General features: G+C 40.1%; 2 protein-coding genes across 3 annotated transcripts in view; one reads left to right on the forward strand and one right to left on the reverse strand.

Annotated features, from left to right (window-relative positions):
- The window catches only part of adamtsl5 (ADAMTS like 5), a 39,582-nt gene extending 37,631 nt beyond the window's left edge, over positions 1 to 1,951 (forward strand). For both annotated transcript variants that reach the window (XM_079667193.1, XM_079667192.1), the window contains exon 13: positions 55 to 1,951. In XM_079667193.1, coding sequence (XP_079523319.1) covers positions 55 to 389 — 335 coding nt within the window. In that variant the 3' untranslated portion in view covers positions 390 to 1,951. The remainder of the gene's footprint in view (positions 1 to 54) is intronic.
- The window catches only part of serinc4 (serine incorporator 4), a 26,202-nt gene continuing 7,810 nt past the window's right edge, over positions 1,298 to 19,689 (reverse strand). Inside the window, exons 4-9 of the mRNA XM_079665664.1 lie at positions 16,685 to 16,896; positions 15,772 to 15,867; positions 10,376 to 10,502; positions 10,083 to 10,195; positions 8,911 to 9,064; positions 1,298 to 8,087 (exon numbers count right to left, since the gene is read on the reverse strand). Coding sequence (XP_079521790.1) covers positions 7,880 to 8,087; positions 8,911 to 9,064; positions 10,083 to 10,195; positions 10,376 to 10,502; positions 15,772 to 15,867; positions 16,685 to 16,896 — 910 coding nt within the window. The 3' untranslated portion in view covers positions 1,298 to 7,879. The remainder of the gene's footprint in view (positions 8,088 to 8,910; positions 9,065 to 10,082; positions 10,196 to 10,375; positions 10,503 to 15,771; positions 15,868 to 16,684; positions 16,897 to 19,689) is intronic.

A 19,689-nucleotide genomic window follows, 5' to 3' on the forward strand; every position in this document is an offset into this window, starting at 1 on the left:
AATTATGACTTTAACATGTGAATTTAAATATCTCATTGAATTTTTCTCTGTTAGTTTTCCGTGCCCGGGTGCTCGGAAAGCTGTACCGAGGCCAGGAGACGCGGTATGACGTCCAGATCCTCCACACCTACCGCAACGGCTTCCGCCTGGAGCACCGGGAGTTCTTGTGGGTCCCTAACGTGTGTGACTGCCCCCACCTGGAGGAGGGAAAACAGTACATACTGATGGTGCGCCGCCACATCAACCACGAGGAGACACTGAACCGCATCCTGCTGGAGGAGGAGAGCTACATTGTGCCGTACAGACCCCGAGAGGAAGAACTGCTGCGACCCCTCGAAAGACTCTGCAACAACAGAGGAGCCAAACACCCAGCAGAACGGACGGGATGAGAGTTGTGTGTGTGTGTGTGTGTGTGTGTGTGTGTGTGTGTGTGTGTGTGTGTGTGTGTGTGTGTGTGTGTGTGTGTGTGTGTGTGTGTGTGTGTGTGTGTGTGTGTGTGTGTGTGTGTGTGTGTGTGTGTGTGTGTGTGTGTGTGTGTGTGTGTGTGTGTGTGTGTGTGTGTGTGTGTGTGTGTGTGTGTGTGTGTGTGTGTGTGTGTGTGTGTCAGAAAATAGAGCTCATACTGAAGCTTTATCACTTCAAATGTTTTATTTTTGGACCTTCGTACCCTATCAGACTACATCCGGTCCATACGATGGTCTGATGTATTCCAGAGTGGCGTCACTGGAGAAAAATTACAGCTGGATAGAAAACAGACCATTTTAGCCTCATTTAAGACTCGCCAAAGTCAGAAATAAAATACTCCACGTTTATTTAAAAGCCTGACCAGCTTACTGTACCATATAGAGCACTTTAGGTGGATGCTTGTGCCCACCTTTAAACACGTACCAAAGAGAAGAACATTGACTGAATGGCCTTTTTATCATTTAAGTGTTTTATATTATTATATTTTTGTGCGTGCGTACATTTTATAGGAAAAATCCACCTCAAAAGACTTAAAGAGCATCTTAATTCCCATCAAACAGCATTTTGAGTTTTTCCTCAACTTGTTTCCTGGGATAGACGGACTCATAAAAAATATTTCCAGAAGCTTAGTCGAGTTGGTATAAGAGTAAATGCTTCAGTGTAAAATATTAATATTAGGTGTTGTATTTTAGTCTCAGTCCCTCAAAGTTTAAGTGCAAGAAGCTGCCTTTTCCAGAGCTTCCATAGCATAACCAAACATGTCATCAAATTGTGCCTGGGTTTCTATGTTGAGCAACATTGACATTTTGGGAAAGTGGAATTTTAAGGAGGAAAGCTGACCAGATTCAAACTTTAACAATTGTAAAAAAGAATTTAACACAGGTAGAACATATCATTATCTGTCCTTCAAACAGCACATGTAACTGCAGCTAAATTCAAGTACATTGTGCATGTCACAGCATAGAATTAGGACTTTTTTTAGAGGTGGATTTTCCTTTTGGTTTTAACTCCAGATATAGTAACAACATATTGCTTCACAATATATTTATGTATAAAAAAAATAAGCTTAAACTATAAACACATTAAGTTGTGTGTCACTTGTTGTTTAACATTTTTCGTAATGTCTGTTCCTTTTGTGGTATTCATTTTTATATTGTGTTAAATCAGGTCTGCTTTGTGATACTTTACGTGAAAGAGATTATGAAATAAACTGTATTTTATTGCATGGCACTGATTAGCTACAAATATACTAAAGCATCATTTTACCGATTGTTTGAGATAACTTGCAGTCTGATTAATAGTCAGTTAACTTATGTGCCTTGTGTTGCGCATTTGAGTTATAACACTTTTTTTCTAACCTCATCTACATGTGCCAAAAGTGTAAAAATTCGAATGACCCGTTCTTCTTAATATGAACGTATTCTAGATGTTCACATACATTTTTTGGGTAATTTAGTATTAAATCTGATTAAACATGATAAAGTGATTTGTGTTCTTTACCACACAGTCCAAAAGTGTTCCCACTAGTTTATCATATTGGTATTATTATTTTTGTTGACAGATCACTTTCAATTTTCCTCAGAGCTACAACCAGAGGACACACTAAATTTGATCAAACAAGCTGTGTGACGAAGAACTTGAAAACATATTTTCTGTCCTTTGATTTTCATAATTCGTTAGCCTCATGGCTACCGTTAGCAGCCTAGCTAATGCCACTGTCTAAAGCAAGAAACTACTGTGAGAATCCCAAATAACTAGAACACCAAGAGCAAGGATAAAGGCAGGGTTAAACACCTGGTATTAGGTAGGCATATTTTATTTATTTATGATTTGGTTTAGTAGAAAGAGTGTTTCTATTACTCTCCCTCTTCGTCTTCTTTGCATCCTTTGTCAAAAGGGCACTTGTGCAGGGTAGTTTCCCCATTTAATCCTGTTTTCCAGTTCATTTACAAGATTAAAAAATATTTCTTTGTAAAGAAAACCTTGATAAAGCTGGCGACGCAATGAGTAACCGGATCTACCAACACATAATAGGAAAAAGTGGAAGTGCCCTCGAGCCGGCAAAGTATGTTCATGCCGCTCTGCCCACTCCCATATCCCAGCCTTGTGGGTCAGCTCTCGCAGAGGTTCAGACAGGTGTTCACAGAATTTTGCCAAATAGTTAACCATGCCCAAAAAACGCATTACCCCTTTTTAGGGATGTCCCGATCACCTTTTTTTGCTCCCGATCCGATTCCGATCATTTGATTTTGACAATTTGCCGATACCGATTTTTCCCGATCCGATCTTTATGCAATGCATTAAGAGAAAAAAAAGAAAAAAAGCATTCAAGTTGTCCCTTAAGGTTATTATTTTTTATTTAAATTGGATATTCTATCCAACATGGATATAGCTTCTTTTTTTCACAGCAGCATTGGATCAGTTCAGTTGTGCAGCATTGGATCAAAAACAAAATAAAGCTTTCAGTACTCGTTAGCTTACTGCTACAATTAGACACTGCACCCTGCCCAGTCTGTTGCCAGACTTGAGAGAAATAAGCAACCAGGTCTATGAAAACAAGCCCGCAAGAAGCAACACATACATGGTGTTGTGTAATTTGAAACCAAAACTAAGGCCTCAGGATGACTTTAAGACTTGAACATGGTCATTTTTGTTTTGTAACATTGAATACAAAAAAAAAAAAAAAGTATTTATAATTTTTTTTTTTGAAAATCCTGATCCCCGATTTTTTTCTCCCGATCCCGATATTTTGAAAATCACGTGATCGGCTCCGATCCCCGATCACGTGATCGGATCGCGACATCTCTAGCCCTTTTGCATCTGTGGGCTGAGGCATCTCTCGGATTGCCACCACCTTAGCTGGGTCCACTTTTAACCCCTCTGAGGTTAAGAGATGTCCAATGTATGGCACCTCTGTGCGCCTTAGTTGTAGCTTCTTTGGATTTAGCTTCACATTTTGCTCTCTGCATCTCTGCAACAGCATTTCCAGCTTCCTGTCATGGTCTTTCACAGCTTCATCATCTGTGTTTCCTGCCCCTACAATCAGGATGTCATGTGCAATTATCTTGATTCCTGGTAACCCCTCCATTGTTTGATTCAGCTTTCTTTGAAATGTCTCTGGGGCTGGGCTTATTACCATTGGCATCTGTAACCACCTATAGCGGCCGAAAGGTGTGGCAAATGTTGTGAGGTAACTGGATTCTTCCTCCAGCTCCACATGCCAGAATCCATCTTTCACATCGCACACTGTGAACACACGTCAGGTCAGGCAGTATATCTTCCATAATTGGTAATGGGTGATGACTTCTCTTGAGTGCCTTCTTCAGTGGCTTAGGATCCATGAGAACTCTCAGTTTTCCTGAGGGCTTCCTTATTGTCAGTGGACTACTGATCCAGTCAGTGCTCTTTTCCACTGGCATTATGATCCCTCTCATGTAAACTTGCAAGTTCCTCCTTTAGTGGCTTGTATAAAGCAACTGGCACCCTTCTCTTTGGTAGTTGAACTGGTTCTACTGTTGGATCCACTTCAAGCTTTAGCTTTCCCTTGAGGCACCCATCACCTCGAAACACATCTGAGTATTCTTTTTTAAACTGCTCCTCTGTCCAGGCTCCTTCTTTTTCCACAATCAGGATGTTGTGGTGCTGTACTGTTATCAACTGCATTGCTTCACTTGCAGATCTTCCTAGTATAGGTTTAAGCTTCTTCTGCTTGACAACCACAAACTCAAGCCTGTAAGATTTCTTGTTTCGTGGATTAAACACTGTCTGTGTGCACTTTCCAAGGAGCTTCAGTGAAGTGTCATTATACATTATTAACTTTCTGCTGCATTGCTCCAGTTGGACAACTTTAACAAACTTTTCTGGAATAACATTACATGTTGCACCACAGTCCACCTGAAATCTGACACGTTGCTTTTTTACCTGCATGTTGGCATATTGGTCCCTTTGAGTCCTTTTGACTATTAACTGTGTTCACAGCTAGCCTCTTCACCAGATCCCAAACTGATGCACATCACCTCTTCTCTGCTGTATGACTGCTCTGCTGCATTCTCTACAGCAAACACCCGTGTTTTCTTTACAGTACCTGAGTTCTTGCACACATTAGCAAAGTGATTACGTTTTCCATGCTTTTTACACTTTTGTCGGATATGCAGGGCATTTCTCCTTTTTCCTTTCATGTCTCCGGCCACAGAATTTACACTGAATGGTGTTCACTTCTTCCGCCGCTTCTGTTTTTTTCTTTCTGTCTCTTTTTGTAGTACTGTATGCACATTCAGCAAACTCTGTGCCTCTATGATTTTGTTTCTCTGTCTGGAAAGCTCTGATACCCTCCCTAGTTGTATACATTTATTTAATGTAAGATCTGTTTCTCTGAGAAGTCATTCTGAATCCCATGTTCCACACACTATCCTATCTCTGATTAGAGTCTGAAATAATGCCAAAGTTGCATGTTGCTGCTAACGTTCTCAGTTATTTTAGATATTTGTCCAAACTCTCTTCTTGGCCCTGACTTTTTGTAAAGAAATTGTATCTTTCAATAGTTTAATTCTTATTAGGGTCACAACATGAATCCAATGCTGCCAATACTTAATCTATGTACAATTTTTCTTCATTTCTTCCAACTCCCAATGTTGCACATACAATTTCTCCAATAGGGTAGTACAGCAGTTTTTAGATCCATGTACAAACATAATTCCTCCTTCCATCTTTTCCACGCATGTGACAAGTTAGCATCATCAAAGTAAATGTTACCCGGCGGTTTGATTGCATTCTCCATGTCCACTTGTGCGTCGCGCTGTCACTTGGGTTGTCTTCTTAGCTCCCTCTCGCTAGCCACTCACTCAATCCTCGTGGTGCGCTAGAACACTGTTCTCCAGGGCTGGATTTGTGTTGCTGCCACCATGTTTCAATATGTATTGTGTACTATACTGATAATAACGACACACTCTATCTTACGCTCACATACTTTACTTGTAATGTTCCAGAAGATGCAATGCAACATCCTAGCCGTGCTAACTTCAGAATTGACGCTCATGCTTGGTCCCTCGGCTCCTGTAGTCCCCGCGGGCCAGCTGTGCATCCACAAATAATGTCCCCCTGGCCAACGTATAATGCAACAGATACCATTCTTTCCCAGAGGCCTGTACTACGAATCCAGTTCAACATACCCTGGATATGTTTGAGTTAGTTGGCTTACCTTATCCAAAACAAACGCGCTCTCGCGTCTAAGACACCAGTGGATCTGACTTTAATTACATTTGACTCAAGTGTTTCATCAACTTAATGTGTTGCTTAAAATAATACTTCTGGATACAGTATGTGACACTGTAAGTGTTGCACGGACAGATACGGCTCAAGAAACTGACTCAGATAAGGAAATGATACATTATGATGTGGCATATGATGTGATATGAATGATAATGGGACACATCGACGTCTGCACTCAGTGCAGCGGACTGTAGGCTACGTAATGTTACTTTGATCTGGTTACTTATGTTGTGGCAGATATTTAAGTAAGCTTTCTTAACACTAATGTTATAATAGTCAGATTGCTCTGAAGATGGGAGTTGATATTCTATTAACTTTCACGTTCACACAACGGCAGTCTAAACTGTATTTCCTTTCTCCGCACACGGAGCTCTGATTGGTCAGCAGGCGGTGCTTTCACTGAGTTGATCTCTGCAACCTAACCTGCTCCGGAGCAGGCTAGCCGTTCAGCATAAGTTACCGTGGAGATATAGCCCGCTAAGAAGTGAACCAGCGTCGTAGGACCGGAAATCCAGATCTTTCCCTGAATTTAGCTCGCTAAACGACAATCCGGCTTCGTAGTACAGGCCTCAGGCCTCAGGTTTCCACATACCAACATCAACACAAACATGTGGGAGGCTTTTTTTAGATCACACAGTTCACCTCAGCAGACATGACTATTGCATTTGAAGGCGTGAGACAGAAAGCTTCCATCCCCTCTGAAAGAGACTTGTAGTACTTTTTTGATTTTGAGCACTCATGGTTTCAAATGTTTAAAGTTTTCAAAAGAGAGTAACAAATGTAAAACAAAATGTAAACAAGAGTAAAAGTGAATGATGAACTGTAGAGCAACATAATGTGAGCATGCAACATATTCCTCGTAGTAAATCAAATGCAAAGTATTTTTGCCTCAATTTAAAAAAATGCCTTGTGTTGACTTTTAAAGAACATCATACATTTCTATTTAGCTGCCCCTCAGTCAATGCAGAGAAAATACTGAAACAGAATCCCTGTGATCCTGGACACGTCAGGTTTTTTTTCATCACATGAACAAATCTTTCTTTGGCTTTGTACTGGAAATCAGAACGAAACATAGAGACAACATCTGGGATTACGTTTGGTTAAAAAAAATACTAGTATGATCTTGCTTTGTGTATTATCTGTCTAGTGTTTTATTTTGACGATTTCCCAATGCCATGTATTTTTTACTTCCAGTCTTTGTGTGTTTTTTTCAGCCTGTTTTGATGGTTTGCTCTGGCCTTATTAGTTTAACCTGTTTCCCATTAGCCCTTTAACCACCTGTCCTCCAGTACACCTGCACTTCATCCCGTCATTAGTTCAGTTATTTTTAAATCTTGTCTTTTGTTTAGTCATTCTTGGACCCTTGTATGTTCTGAAGTTCTGTTCTGTTGTGAATTTCTGTTCTGTTTGCATTACATTGCCCACCTATTTGGTCCACCCCCACTTTCCAGGTAAACCTTCTCATATAGTTGGACACCACTGGCGTATATCTACCTTGCTATTTACCTAATATATTTTCTATAGTTGTAACAAATTTCCCCGTGCAATGCAAACATTTGCAACCAGTATCATGGATCAGAGGTCATATTTGAGCCAACACAGTCAATGCAATCAATCCTCAACTTTGAGAAAGATTTGTTCATGATCAAAACCATCATCTAAGTTTAGAGGACTAACAGGGCTTTCTTTTTTAGTGAAGATTATTATAAAAAAGAAAGATAAACAAACAGTTGGATACTGGCCTCTAGAAATATTATTGCTAGTATATGGAAGCCACCTTCCTAAAGAATAACACAGTCAATATTTGAATGTAATACTAACATATCTTAACCTACCTAGTATAATTCCCACATTTTACATATTACTTCTGATCCCTTTGGCAATTCATACTGTAACTCTGTTTCCAAACCACAGTCAGGTCCTCACTAGTGGTTTACTGCATGTAGCCTGTGACATCATTAAGTCTTTATCCAGTTCGTCTTATATCAACAGAGCACTCTGACTGGTCCATTCACAGCCCTGTGAGTCTTTGACCCCTGACGCCTGTGAACTTCAATTCTGATAACCCCCTCCTGCAGGCCACCGAGGGGAGATGATCGCTCGTCCACATCGTGCCATGTCCGCCTCACTCCTCTTCCAGAGCGTGTCACACACTGACGTGCACGTGACGGGACAATCCTGAGCGCCGTTTAATGCGTGAGCGTCGAGGTCTTGATTCGGACTGGCAGCTGCACAGAGGGCCCAGCAGCAGCCAGAGGTAGAGGATCACACAGGCCCAGCACGACGACATCTTCACCAAGAAGGTAGACCAGCTGCCGTGGGTAAAGGTGGTCTCCAAAACTGCTGACTCATAGCTGCAGGAGGACAACACAATTTGAGGCAGGAAACCATAAGTTGCTTAGGGACTGGTGAAAACACATTAATAACCAGCGTAACTGAATATTTTTTAAAGCTATACAGAGATGTTATGAATAATCCCCAGCATTTTATTAAGGTATTAGAAAACACCTTCCAAGTAAAAACCACATCTCACACATCTAAGGTTTCTTAACAGCTGACATGGAGAACCCAGAGAAAAGTGGAAGTTAAAACACTACAGGAGGAAGCTCTCGTGTAAGAAGAAGCTTGAAAGTGAGGCCAAGCTGACAATATTTAAAATCATGCAGTGCCAGTTAAAAAACAAAAAGAGGGTTCTTGAAAATCAGCTGACAGCTCACATAAATCTGACAAAGATAAGGTGAAGATGAGAAAGGAGTAAAAGAAGGAAAGGAAAGAGGCATCCCCTATCCTTCACTCTTCCAAGTGTCGCGTGATTCCACAGTCTCACAAATGAAATAGAAACACGTTCTTTTTATTTTCTGTGAGGTTGTGCTCAAGACATAATTGGAGTGTCATAACATGGCCATTTTTTAGCCGTTACCAAAACACATCAGGACCCCAGCATCCCTACCCACAATGTGTTTCGTAACTGCAGCGTGTATTATCGCATACAAATTTCTCCTAATGTAACTTATGTACAATACTTGAATAAATGTAATTTATTACATCCACGGATAAAAATAGATATTACAAAAAATATTCCCCGTCCTTCAACTATAAATAAAAAATATACTACTCTTCACCTTAATTGATCCTTCACTCCCACTCTAATTTTCATATCCCATAGCATAAACTAACCTGAACCAGTTAGTGAGGGTCATCATGACGTAGAGCGAGGCCAGGAAGAAGACGAAGTGGAAGAAGAAGTAGCTGTAGGCCACTCTCTGCGTCTCGTTGTGGACAACCTTCTGACAGCCTTTGCTGTCGTCCTCCATCACAAACTCTTCCTCAACTGAAAAGGAACATGTGCAACTGTCACAACCAACTTCAAACATCTCTGAATGTATATTAGATCAATTCAAATGGTGAACTTGTACACACTGCAGGAATCAGAGCTAAATATGGACCACCAATCTCTCCATGCAGAATTCAATTTAATTTGCAGAGCAGCTAAAGACTTATGAGGACAATGTTTTGATGTACTACCCATCCAGTATAGGTTGAAATAGATTTTGAATATAAAGTACATACTTGTTGAGGGTGCTACTTTCATCAACTTTTATAGCCCTCTAATGGCCACTAAACACTGGTTTAAAGAAATATCCTTAAATAGTCAATATGCAAACAACTGTCATGGTTGCAGCAACTAACTGAACACAGAAATGAATTACAGTTTGCCCCGCCACCTTCACTTTAACCCCGCCCTCCTTTATAAATAACCGTAGCGCTTGCATTTTCAACCTATTGATGCTGAAGATCACGATGATTTTATTCTCCGTTGTCAAGATTTTTGGTAGTGCCTAACTGAGCATCATTCAGACTAATGAATCGGAGCATTCTTCCAACCACTTCTCTTTATACATCCATGCGCATACCTGGTCGCAGCAATTAGCAATTTGTGCTTGATGTTATTTGTATTGCCCTGCCTTGTAAAATAAAAACAAATACATTTACCTTCAATAATGTCTTTCACCCAGATATGACATTTTCTGTGCCTGAATACTGCAAACATAAATTTTTCACAACCTCCAACCTTAATACCGTCTGACTCTAGTCCATGACACCATCTTTTTTATTTCTGTGGTTGACATTTCTCCCGCTCTTGTTTGTATGTAAAACGTACATACATGAAACGAAAGCACAACAATTATCCAAACATAGCTTGAATTGCCTGGATGTTGGACCCTGAACCACCTTCTTGTCTGACTTTCATCTTAATATTACTGAATGAGTACAATATAGATGCAAAAGTACCTCACCAAGCACCTTTAAGAAAACAGATTTATAATATTCTCGTCATCAGAACAAACCTTCCTCCTCCTCAGGGCAGCAGAAGAAGCAGGTGGCTTTCTGGAACTCATAGCGATAAACTTTGATCATCCAAAACGGGCCGAACACCTCTGCCAGGTAGGAAGCTTCATTACTGCGGAGAAATTACATTTGAACACACACATATTTCCTTCTTCAAGAAGATGTAAAGTGTAGAAGTGTTAGAGTTATTTCTGCAATTTATTTTTGGAAACATTATTTGTTATGGTATATGGTAATGAGAGTGTATAGGGTCATTATTTAAACATAGATGATGTTCATAGAGACGACCCACCATGCAAAGAGGACGCAGCAGTACATGATGGCTGCTCCAATGATGGCCACAGCGTTGCCGTCATTCTGGATGTCATGTTGTCCCACGCTGGGGTAACAGGCGGTCATGTTCATGCCCTGATACACCACTGACAGAGAGCAAAGCAGCGTGTTAACTTTCACTGTGTTCTTCAGGAAAAATTGCCTTTGTGCTTCATCTACTTGTTTCTCTTCATGGAAAACAATTGAAGACAACATAATACTGAGAAAACAAATGACATTTTTGGTTATACAGGTGAGCATGATGACATACAACACTGGCGTAAATTTCAGAAATTTCCCAATTTGGGATCAATAAAGTACATCTTATATTATATAGGTTTTACTGCTGACTCCAGACAAAACTCTTTACAGATAAACATTCAACACTAGTCTCGTATTGTGTCTATGTTTTCTTGGTTAAAGGAAACAAAAAATATAGAAATAGTTTTAGGTGATTTACATCAGCTGTTTATAAATCAATTGTTTTGCCTCTTTTTGTAATTGTGTGTGTCTCTTTAGAGTTATTTTTTCTTTCTAGTGATCATTTTGTGTCCGTTTCATACTGTGCTTCCTTGTATTCAATTTGTGTCTTTTCTTGATCATTTTGTGTGTCTTTGTGGTTGTTTTGCCCATGCTTGGTTGTTGTAAACTTATCATGGTATCTTTGCAGCTTTTTGCTAGATTTTGTAGTTGTTTTTCATAGTCTTTTAAAATAGACATTCATTTTGTAAGAAAGTAAAAAAAGATTAAATGAGAGGCTGATTAGGCCTTTATAAAAACATATTTAAAACATATTTGGAAATGTGGCTCTTGGACAAATGTAGTTGTCTTCCAAGTGTCACTTCAAATGTTTACTTTCTTTCTCTGTCCTTCCTTTCAAATCCTGGGAAATTCATGTCTTTCTTGTAAAATAGGGGGTCTCAGCTGCACTTCTCCTTCAGGGACTCTATCTCTAAAAGACTCCCCCTCTGGACAACCGCTAGGGTGAACACAGAGTCCTTACAGATATGTACTGTATGCTCACACATGTGCATGCATGTGCAAAGACTGAGGGTCAGTTTCAGTCGGCTGTGGATTCCTGAGAGAAGTTTTTCATTTGTGTGCTGTGTGTGGGGTGTGGAACCTGAACTCAGTGAAAACACTGGCTAATTACAGGACTCAGACTGTTACCTCATCATGACAAACACACACACACACACACACACACACACACACACCACACACACAGGTCAAGAGTCGTGTGTGTGTGTGTGTGTGTGTGTGTGTGTGTGTGTGTGTGTGTGTGTGTGTGTGTGTGTGTGTGTGTGTTTGTCTTGGTGAGGCCATAGAGCAGAATAAGCCTTCCGGGGACAGACGAGGCAAACAAGGGCCTAGGAAGACAGTAACGAGATGTCTTTGTCAAACACACACACACACACACACACACACACACACACACACACACACACACACACACACACACACACACACACACACACACACACACACACACACACACACACACACACACACACACACACACACACACACACACACACACACACACACACAATAATATGATTGTATGGCAGATTTATGAATTAAAGTAGCTGAGGAAGGAAACTCAGCAAGACTTAAGTGGGAAATTAAATATCATATGACGGCAGTGTATGAGTGTCTTTTTGTGGGGTGGTGAAAAGGTGTTTTTGTAACAGATTCAGAGTGCATATTTTCTCAACAAGTTGCTACAATGTCCTGCAATGCCCCAGGACTCAAACATACACACACCTACTGTACACACTCATACTGTACACTCTCACAGTAGGCCTCCTACAGTATGTTCGATACAAAGAAAGAAAGAAAAAGTAGTCAGAAGTCAAGTTAATATGTTAATTGTTATTTCTTCCAACCTAATATTCAAGGGAAATGCATTTTTCGTTTCTTCAAAGATTGACTTCTATATCATTTTGGCATATAATCCTCATTAAATGTTTTCCACATCCTCATCCTGTTATTGTTATCCCTCCTTTAGCTAAACAACGTTTTATGAACAATATGAATGATCAATATGGAGAAACAACTGACAGAGACATGTCAATCATGACTTTCTTTTCCCCAAAATATCTGTTTCCATCGCACTTATGTTAGCTTAGACTCACAGCATTTCAAGTGGACTCCGTTGGCAACAGTTTTACACCGAGATAGAAAAAAGGACCAAAGATAAATATCTTAGACCTAAGCCGTTTGTTGCTGTTTTATGTCAAATGTCTTTCTGTGGAGAACAATGCTTGGCAGTAAGTGAAGTTCTCAAACACTCCTGAGACAGAATCCACATCGTCCAATGGATTGATAAAGAGAACTGGATACAGCATTAGGGGGACCCCCGTTCATTCCTATAAAAGTTGCTCAGTGGCGCATGAAGCCAAAATGGCCTGACTCTTGAGAGCAAAATTACCCATATGTGGCAAAAGTACCCATACGTCGGGCACACTTGAGTTTTCCATAAGTCCCACAGAAGCTGGAACCATCGAAAGCTTAGTATTCTTTTGCTGGAAAATCACTTAGTTATTGTATTTGCTGTTTAGGGACTGATTAATTTACTGATTTGTCTTACAACTAACTAACTACAAATCCTAATAAAACGTAGGACTCAAAAGGCCAGGATTTTAAAATTTAATTTGCTAAATTTGCAATTGTTTTGATACAGCTAGTATGTTATCTACTATTTTTGCTTGCATTATCTAAGCTCTGTGTGCATGGTTATGCAGGAAGAAGATAATTATCATTGGATAGAAAGTATTGCCTTTTGCTATCTAGAGAAGGACCTGATTTGCTCTGGACTTAGTCTCCACTTGGTCTTTAACTGTATTTGGTCTCAGACTCCCTATGTTTGTCTTGACTACCCAATGTCTATAATACATTTTGGTCTGTTTGCTATAGGTTTTTCTTCTTGATTTTTCTCTGCTTCATGATTTTGAATGTTGCATAATGCATGATATAGAAAGAAGCATGTCCCCTTAAATCTGAAGAACACCTCAGACATGAATTATTGCTGTATCCACAGCAACAATACACCAACAACTGACCTCCTGTGTGTTCCTCAGCTGTATAAACCAGACCAATAAATCACTCTTCATTGCCAGATATTGACAACGAGTTGCACTTTATCTGATTAACATGACGAGCTGTGTGAGGACCTATGTAATGACGCTGCCAGGCGTATTCCTGTGTTATTATGTTGTCAATGGATCCATGAGGAATGTGAAACAAATATCCTCCTGTCTGCCCTCACCACAGGCCACCGGCCCAGCAGGCAGCATGTCAGAGCACATCTTATCCCAGATTATCTGTGTATGCACGTGTGTGAGTGTACGTCTTTATTTGCATGCGTGCCATTGAGATTTAAACCCAGGATAAGACAGGGGCCTCTGACAAGCCTCTGCTCTAATGTCTCAGTCATGTGGAGGACCTTTGTCTTACCTGGAACCAGCAGGTGAGTCATTATGAGAAGCAAAGGCAAATTATAGAGGCATTTAAAATAGCTGTGTGTGTGTGTGTGTGTGTGTGTGTGTGTGTGTGTGTGTGTGTGTGTGTGTGTGTGTGTGTGTGTGTGTGTGTGTGTGTGTGTGTGTGTGTGTGTGTGTGTGTGTGTGTGTGTGTGTGTGTGTGTGGATGCAGACACACATTTTGAAACATTTCACAATAAGAGGCTTTTATGGTGAAAATAAAGTCTCAAATAAGTTGATTGTATTAAAGTCTATGAAAAAATTACTTTCACTAGTTTTATTATCTCAGTAAACACTTTCCTGACGAGTTTATTGTCTCAATCACTTGTTTCAAATTGTCTTAAAAACTATCAATACAGCGCAATGTTTAGTTTGTTAAATTATGTAGATGATAAAGCTGCATGCTTCAGGGCGGGGTTATCTAGTGATTGACAGCTGGGCACTTCTGTGTTGTCCATCATGTGTTTTTGTCCTACAAATGTAAGCTGTAGCTCCACCCTCTTGTGTCTCATCTGATTACCGAAACCAAGATGGTGACGGCTAAATGTGCCAAACTCAAGGCTTCAAAACCCTGGTAAACAAACAAAAAAAAATCTCCATCTACTCCCTAAATAAAACTCTTATTACTTAAATAATTGTTTCCTCATTGATGTAATACATTTATTATCAGCTTTATCCTGCAGAATAATCAGTAATTCTTCTTCAAGTCTTCTGTGGTTCTGTGTTTGTTTTTGCTTTTGTTGAATATGCACGTTCAATTAAAAAAAGTATATTGTTTTCCTTGTAAAGAAAATGTATGTTAATTAGTTTCTGTTCAAAATGTATATGAACATAACAATACATTCCAAATGAAGCTTAGCGTAAATTCTTTCAGGAAGACTGGTATTCATTCACTCCGCAGCTGCTTATAATCAGCTCATCACGGGCGTTCTCTTAAACCTATTACATTCACCTCATTCTCCAGCAGCCAATCACCGTGCTGCAACCAAACTTTAAAATGGTTCTCCTCTCTCCTGCAGTCAGCTGTGATTTCAGGTTGTCATGCGCCGCCCGCCTCCTTCCCATCCACCTCCTTTCATCATATCCAGAGCCAGGAGAGTTCATCCAAAGACCTCATCACACCTCCTCTTCATCCCATCTCCTCATCAAATCCAGATCTTCAGCATCATCACCAGTGTCTAGACCCCGGGGGTTCCCTATATGCTCACGGCTGCATTTCCCCCTTTAGATATACGATTTCAGGATCGGGGTCTAATCGCCAAAGACTTAACATTTATCACGTGACATGTGTCAATAAATGTTCTTGTACAAAATGAAGTCTCTCCTGGTTGAAATGTTATTTCTGTATACATGTTGTAATATTTCAAAGTTTTCGCAACACTATACGTCATTTTGGTCATTCCAATAGAGTTTTTTGGATTTAATTTAAAGGTTTAATCATAGTATTTTCAGTTGTCAAAACCAAAATAATAAGCTCAAAGAAGCTAAAATGCTTTGTAGAACTGCAGCATTCCCTCTTTCTTTGGTAGTTGTTTTAGCTTCCCTTTCCGAAATTAATTTCACCTGAATGTCACTATTGGCCTGAGTTGATTGAAGGTTATTTAGATCACCTGCTTCATTGGTGGGGCAGAGAATGGTATTTCATAATAGTTAGAGACATTTTGTAGTTATTATTATTATTATTATTATTATTATTATTATTATTAAGGAGGCATGTTTTTCTCATTGTGAGGTCACTGTCAGTGTTGGCCTTTACTTTTTGATTATCTTTTAATTGATAAGGTGCAGACCGCACCTTATCAGTGTGTCAGTGTTAATGCTGGACACATGTTCAGTGGAGCTGCACAGATCTGCTGCTTTGCTCCTGCTCTCTGTCTGTGGGTTAGCGTACCTTTTTCTGGCGGGCGGCTGGACAGCGCAGAGAAAGTGAGATACATGACGTAACAGCTGATGATGGAGGCCTGGAGGAGCCCCGACCGAGGCTGCTCTGCAGAGACAGAGAGAGGAAGTCAGGGCCAGAGTATCCAGCACGTACAATATATAATACTTTGCTTTTACAGCCCAAAACACACAACGATGCAAAGATTGTGACCTTATCAAAACTGGGAAAACAACAGTGGAAAAAAAGTGCATTGCCATCCATTGATTTACTGTTAACAAGAGTAAAGAAGAGACATTGAGTCATTAACAATAACATGCAAATTAGATTCTGCTTTTTTTAATATACATACTAATAACAACACAAATTCTCGTGAAATAAAAAATAAAACATCAAGCCTGAGTTGGACTGAAATGAGTACTGAAAACGCTCCAAATATGGAGACATGTGCACAGTCGGATTTTGGGATATTTGGATAATAATTGGATATTAATACCAATGCATTGTCACATAAACAGCATTTTAATACCTAAGCTGCTACTAGTTTAATCTTTGAAAATGTGTAATCCCCAAATGATCATGTATTGGTAAAATCATCTGCACGCAACAAGTTACAATATTACAATAACAATATTTCCCTCTGAAATTCAACATATAATGGAAATAATCTAGTAAAGTAAAGCATCATATACTTATAAATGTTTATTGTTACTCTCATCTCAGTAAGCGGCTGTAAGTCCCAGACATGTGCAGACAGAGCATGGCTTTACTGAACAGTGAATATTAGCTCACATCTAATTATTATTATTATCTGCAGCAGCACTGGTTTCAACAGGGGGATGTTTGCATAGCTGGAGATGAACTAAGTGTTATTTCACCGCTCCACATCGATGACAGACACGCGGGTTGTGTTTCATCAACTCACTCTGCTTCACGCACGGTGTGACGGCAATGAAGGACATGAGGCCGCAGAGCCCCAGGTTGATCCACAGCAGGGCCTTGTTGAACTGGCAGGCCACGGGGTGTGTGTAGTACTTGTACATGAAAGTGAAGGCCATGGTGGCGATAGTGTAGAAGAAGAGGGTGGCACACATCACCGCAATATACCAACGCTTGTTCTCTGCCGCTCCGGTCAACCTGAGGTGGGAGGACAGAGAGAGGGTTGCAGCTTCAGGTGTGTTTTTAGTACTGCTTCATACCACAAACACCTGTTCACACATTTAAGATGAATATTGCTCAAATGTAGGTCAGAAGTTATGTTTTTATCATGAGCATTTCATTGCATCCTAAAGGAACGCTCAATCTTTATGTGATATAGATAAATGGACTGCATCTATAAAGCGCTTTTCCATTCTTCACAACCCTTCAACATACTCTTACATACACAGAATTAGAATTCAACCTCTTATACAGATTTATAGAGGGGCTGCAGGGTATCACTTGCTCAGGGAAACTAACATGCACTCACTCTCACACGCCATTGGCCATGCCATTGGGAGAAATGTGGGTTTGTGTCTGGTCCAAGGACACTTTCACATGTACAGGGAAAGGGCTCGGGGTCGGGCAACTGAGCGTCCGATTGGTGGAAGACCATTTTACTTCCTAGCCACAGCCACCCATTAAAGCATTGTTTGAATTGTTTTCATGGTTTGTGTTTGTTGAAAAGGAAGAAAAATGTAAATGATAATTGGTGCACGTATGGTACAATGCGTTGTGCCCTATCCTTAAGACGTAATTGATGCCCCTGGTATGGGTTTAATCATTAGAAGCAGCAAGGGTTAGAAATTGTATAAATAGGAATGGGACATTTTAAGGGACCGCAGTGATGACAAAACTTCACACACTAACAACAATTGTAGGTTTTGCATTTTTATGTTTTTACTTCCTTTATTGCCAAGTGGGGGTGCCTCATTTCAACATTTAAATCTCACAAAAAAAAACATGCAACCTATTTTGGCTGCTCCTGCAATGTGGGTTTAAAGTGCAGCGTTTCGTGTTTAATTTTTTCTATGCCAAGGACTTTGAACATGTGAAGTGACTAAAGTGCACAAAACAGCACTGAAGTTGGGAAGTTACAGGAGATTTTGAGACACATATTGCATTTTTGGAGCTACATGTGGCAGCTGCATAGTGAAGCACATGTGGTTAGGAGAAATCTGACAGTCTACTGATGGAAAAAGAAGAGACCGCATGTATAGACACATCGGAGCAGGTTATCTTCTGACCTGCAAACCCAGTAGGGACAGACGCTCTGTACCGCTGTAAAGGGAATAAGAGGATTGTTGGCTTTGTGTGTTTGCCTCTGGAAAATGTCCTGAATGATTAAATCCTCTCAGTTGTTGTAGCTATAGGCATAGTTCAGAAAGGGCTGAGAGAGACGCATGGCTCAACAGCTGGACCCGGTAAATAACATCTGGGACACAAGTGACTGTCAGAGGACGGGTTTATCTGAATGATTTACAATAAATGTATATTTTTAAAGATAAATAAGGGTTAAATAAAAATCACCCCTGGGTACCAAAGAGTGAAACTGCACCCAAGCAAACTAAAATTAAAACTATAAAAGGGTATGAAACAGGGACAAAATCCAGATGTTGCTGAAGTCAGTCCATATGATTTACAAAGTTCCAATGGACACAGGCGGGATCCGTCATCACCAGTGAGGAAAATAGACTTATCTTCTCCAGATGTGAAAAAGGCTGTATGTGCTGCATAAGAATCAGCGAGGGGCCTTAACTATGTTATCACTGTCCTTTGACAACCATGTAGCTCCAAAATGTAAACTTTACACTAACAAAAAAGATAGCTTCATCCTGTGACACTGTATATTTTTTTCCAGATAATCCCTTAGGGTCTGAATGTAGTTCTTTATTCACTTCAAATAAGATAACAGGAAACAAGAGAAGAGATGGATGGGGTATGATTTGTGACAAATGTCCCGTCCGTACCCGAGCATCCACCTGATGATATGAAAAGTAAAGCCTATGTGAAGTGCCTTAGTCTTGCTGTCTCTCTGACATCCAGCAGGGGGCGTTTCCACTTTTTTTTGGACAACTGACAACTTATGAAAAATGTGTACTTCTTATTGTGTTTTGGGTTTATGAGTTGTTAAGTTGATTGTGACATGTTGGTACCCTATAAATGTTTTCAGAGTTTGGTTGTGTTGAGCCCCGAACTCTTGTCACATGGCTGGATCATTAAAACAAGGTAGCAACGACCAAAACCAAAATGGCGACAGCCAAAATGCCAAACTAGAAGCTTCAAAACGGCAGTCCACAAACAATGGGTAATGTCACAGTGAGTGACTACTTCCACTTCTTATATACAGTCTATGATCTGGACACAAACCAGGACTTAAGGGTTTATGTTTGGAACACCAACCACTTCCCCAACATTGGACTATAATGTAGTCTAAAATGTGACACATGGGGACATTCATTCATATTGGGCAGTCTATTGGCCTGTGACCTCTGAAAGTATTCCGGAACACACATAGGAAATAAGCAGGGGATTAGTATAGTCTGAAAATAACAATGTGGAGGAAATTATATTATGTTCCACTCTTTTAACCACCATTCTGAATAATGAGAAAATCAATGAGATTTTTTTGATAAAGTCAGTGATATATAAAGTAAAAAATGGAAACCCGAAACATAACACACATATGTGGATAGACAAAATCTCCCTCCAAAACTATGAGCATTACACTACTGAGGTCTTCTGGTTTCAGCCATCCACGACCACCAGATGTTGGATTCCCAGCCTGGATTGATTCTCATTCAGCTACAACGACATAGGGAGGGTCCATCTTTGATGTTTATGATAAAGTCTGGCTCGTTCCAGTTCACCCTGAAGGTGTTGGATGGGGTTGAGGTCGGAGCTCTCTGCAGACCAGTAAAGTTATTCAAAATCAAATTGGAAAACATTTTT

This window comes from Notothenia rossii, assembly GCF_949606895.1.
Source record: "Notothenia rossii genome assembly, chromosome: 2".
Lineage (NCBI taxonomy): Eukaryota > Metazoa > Chordata > Actinopteri > Perciformes > Nototheniidae > Notothenia > Notothenia rossii.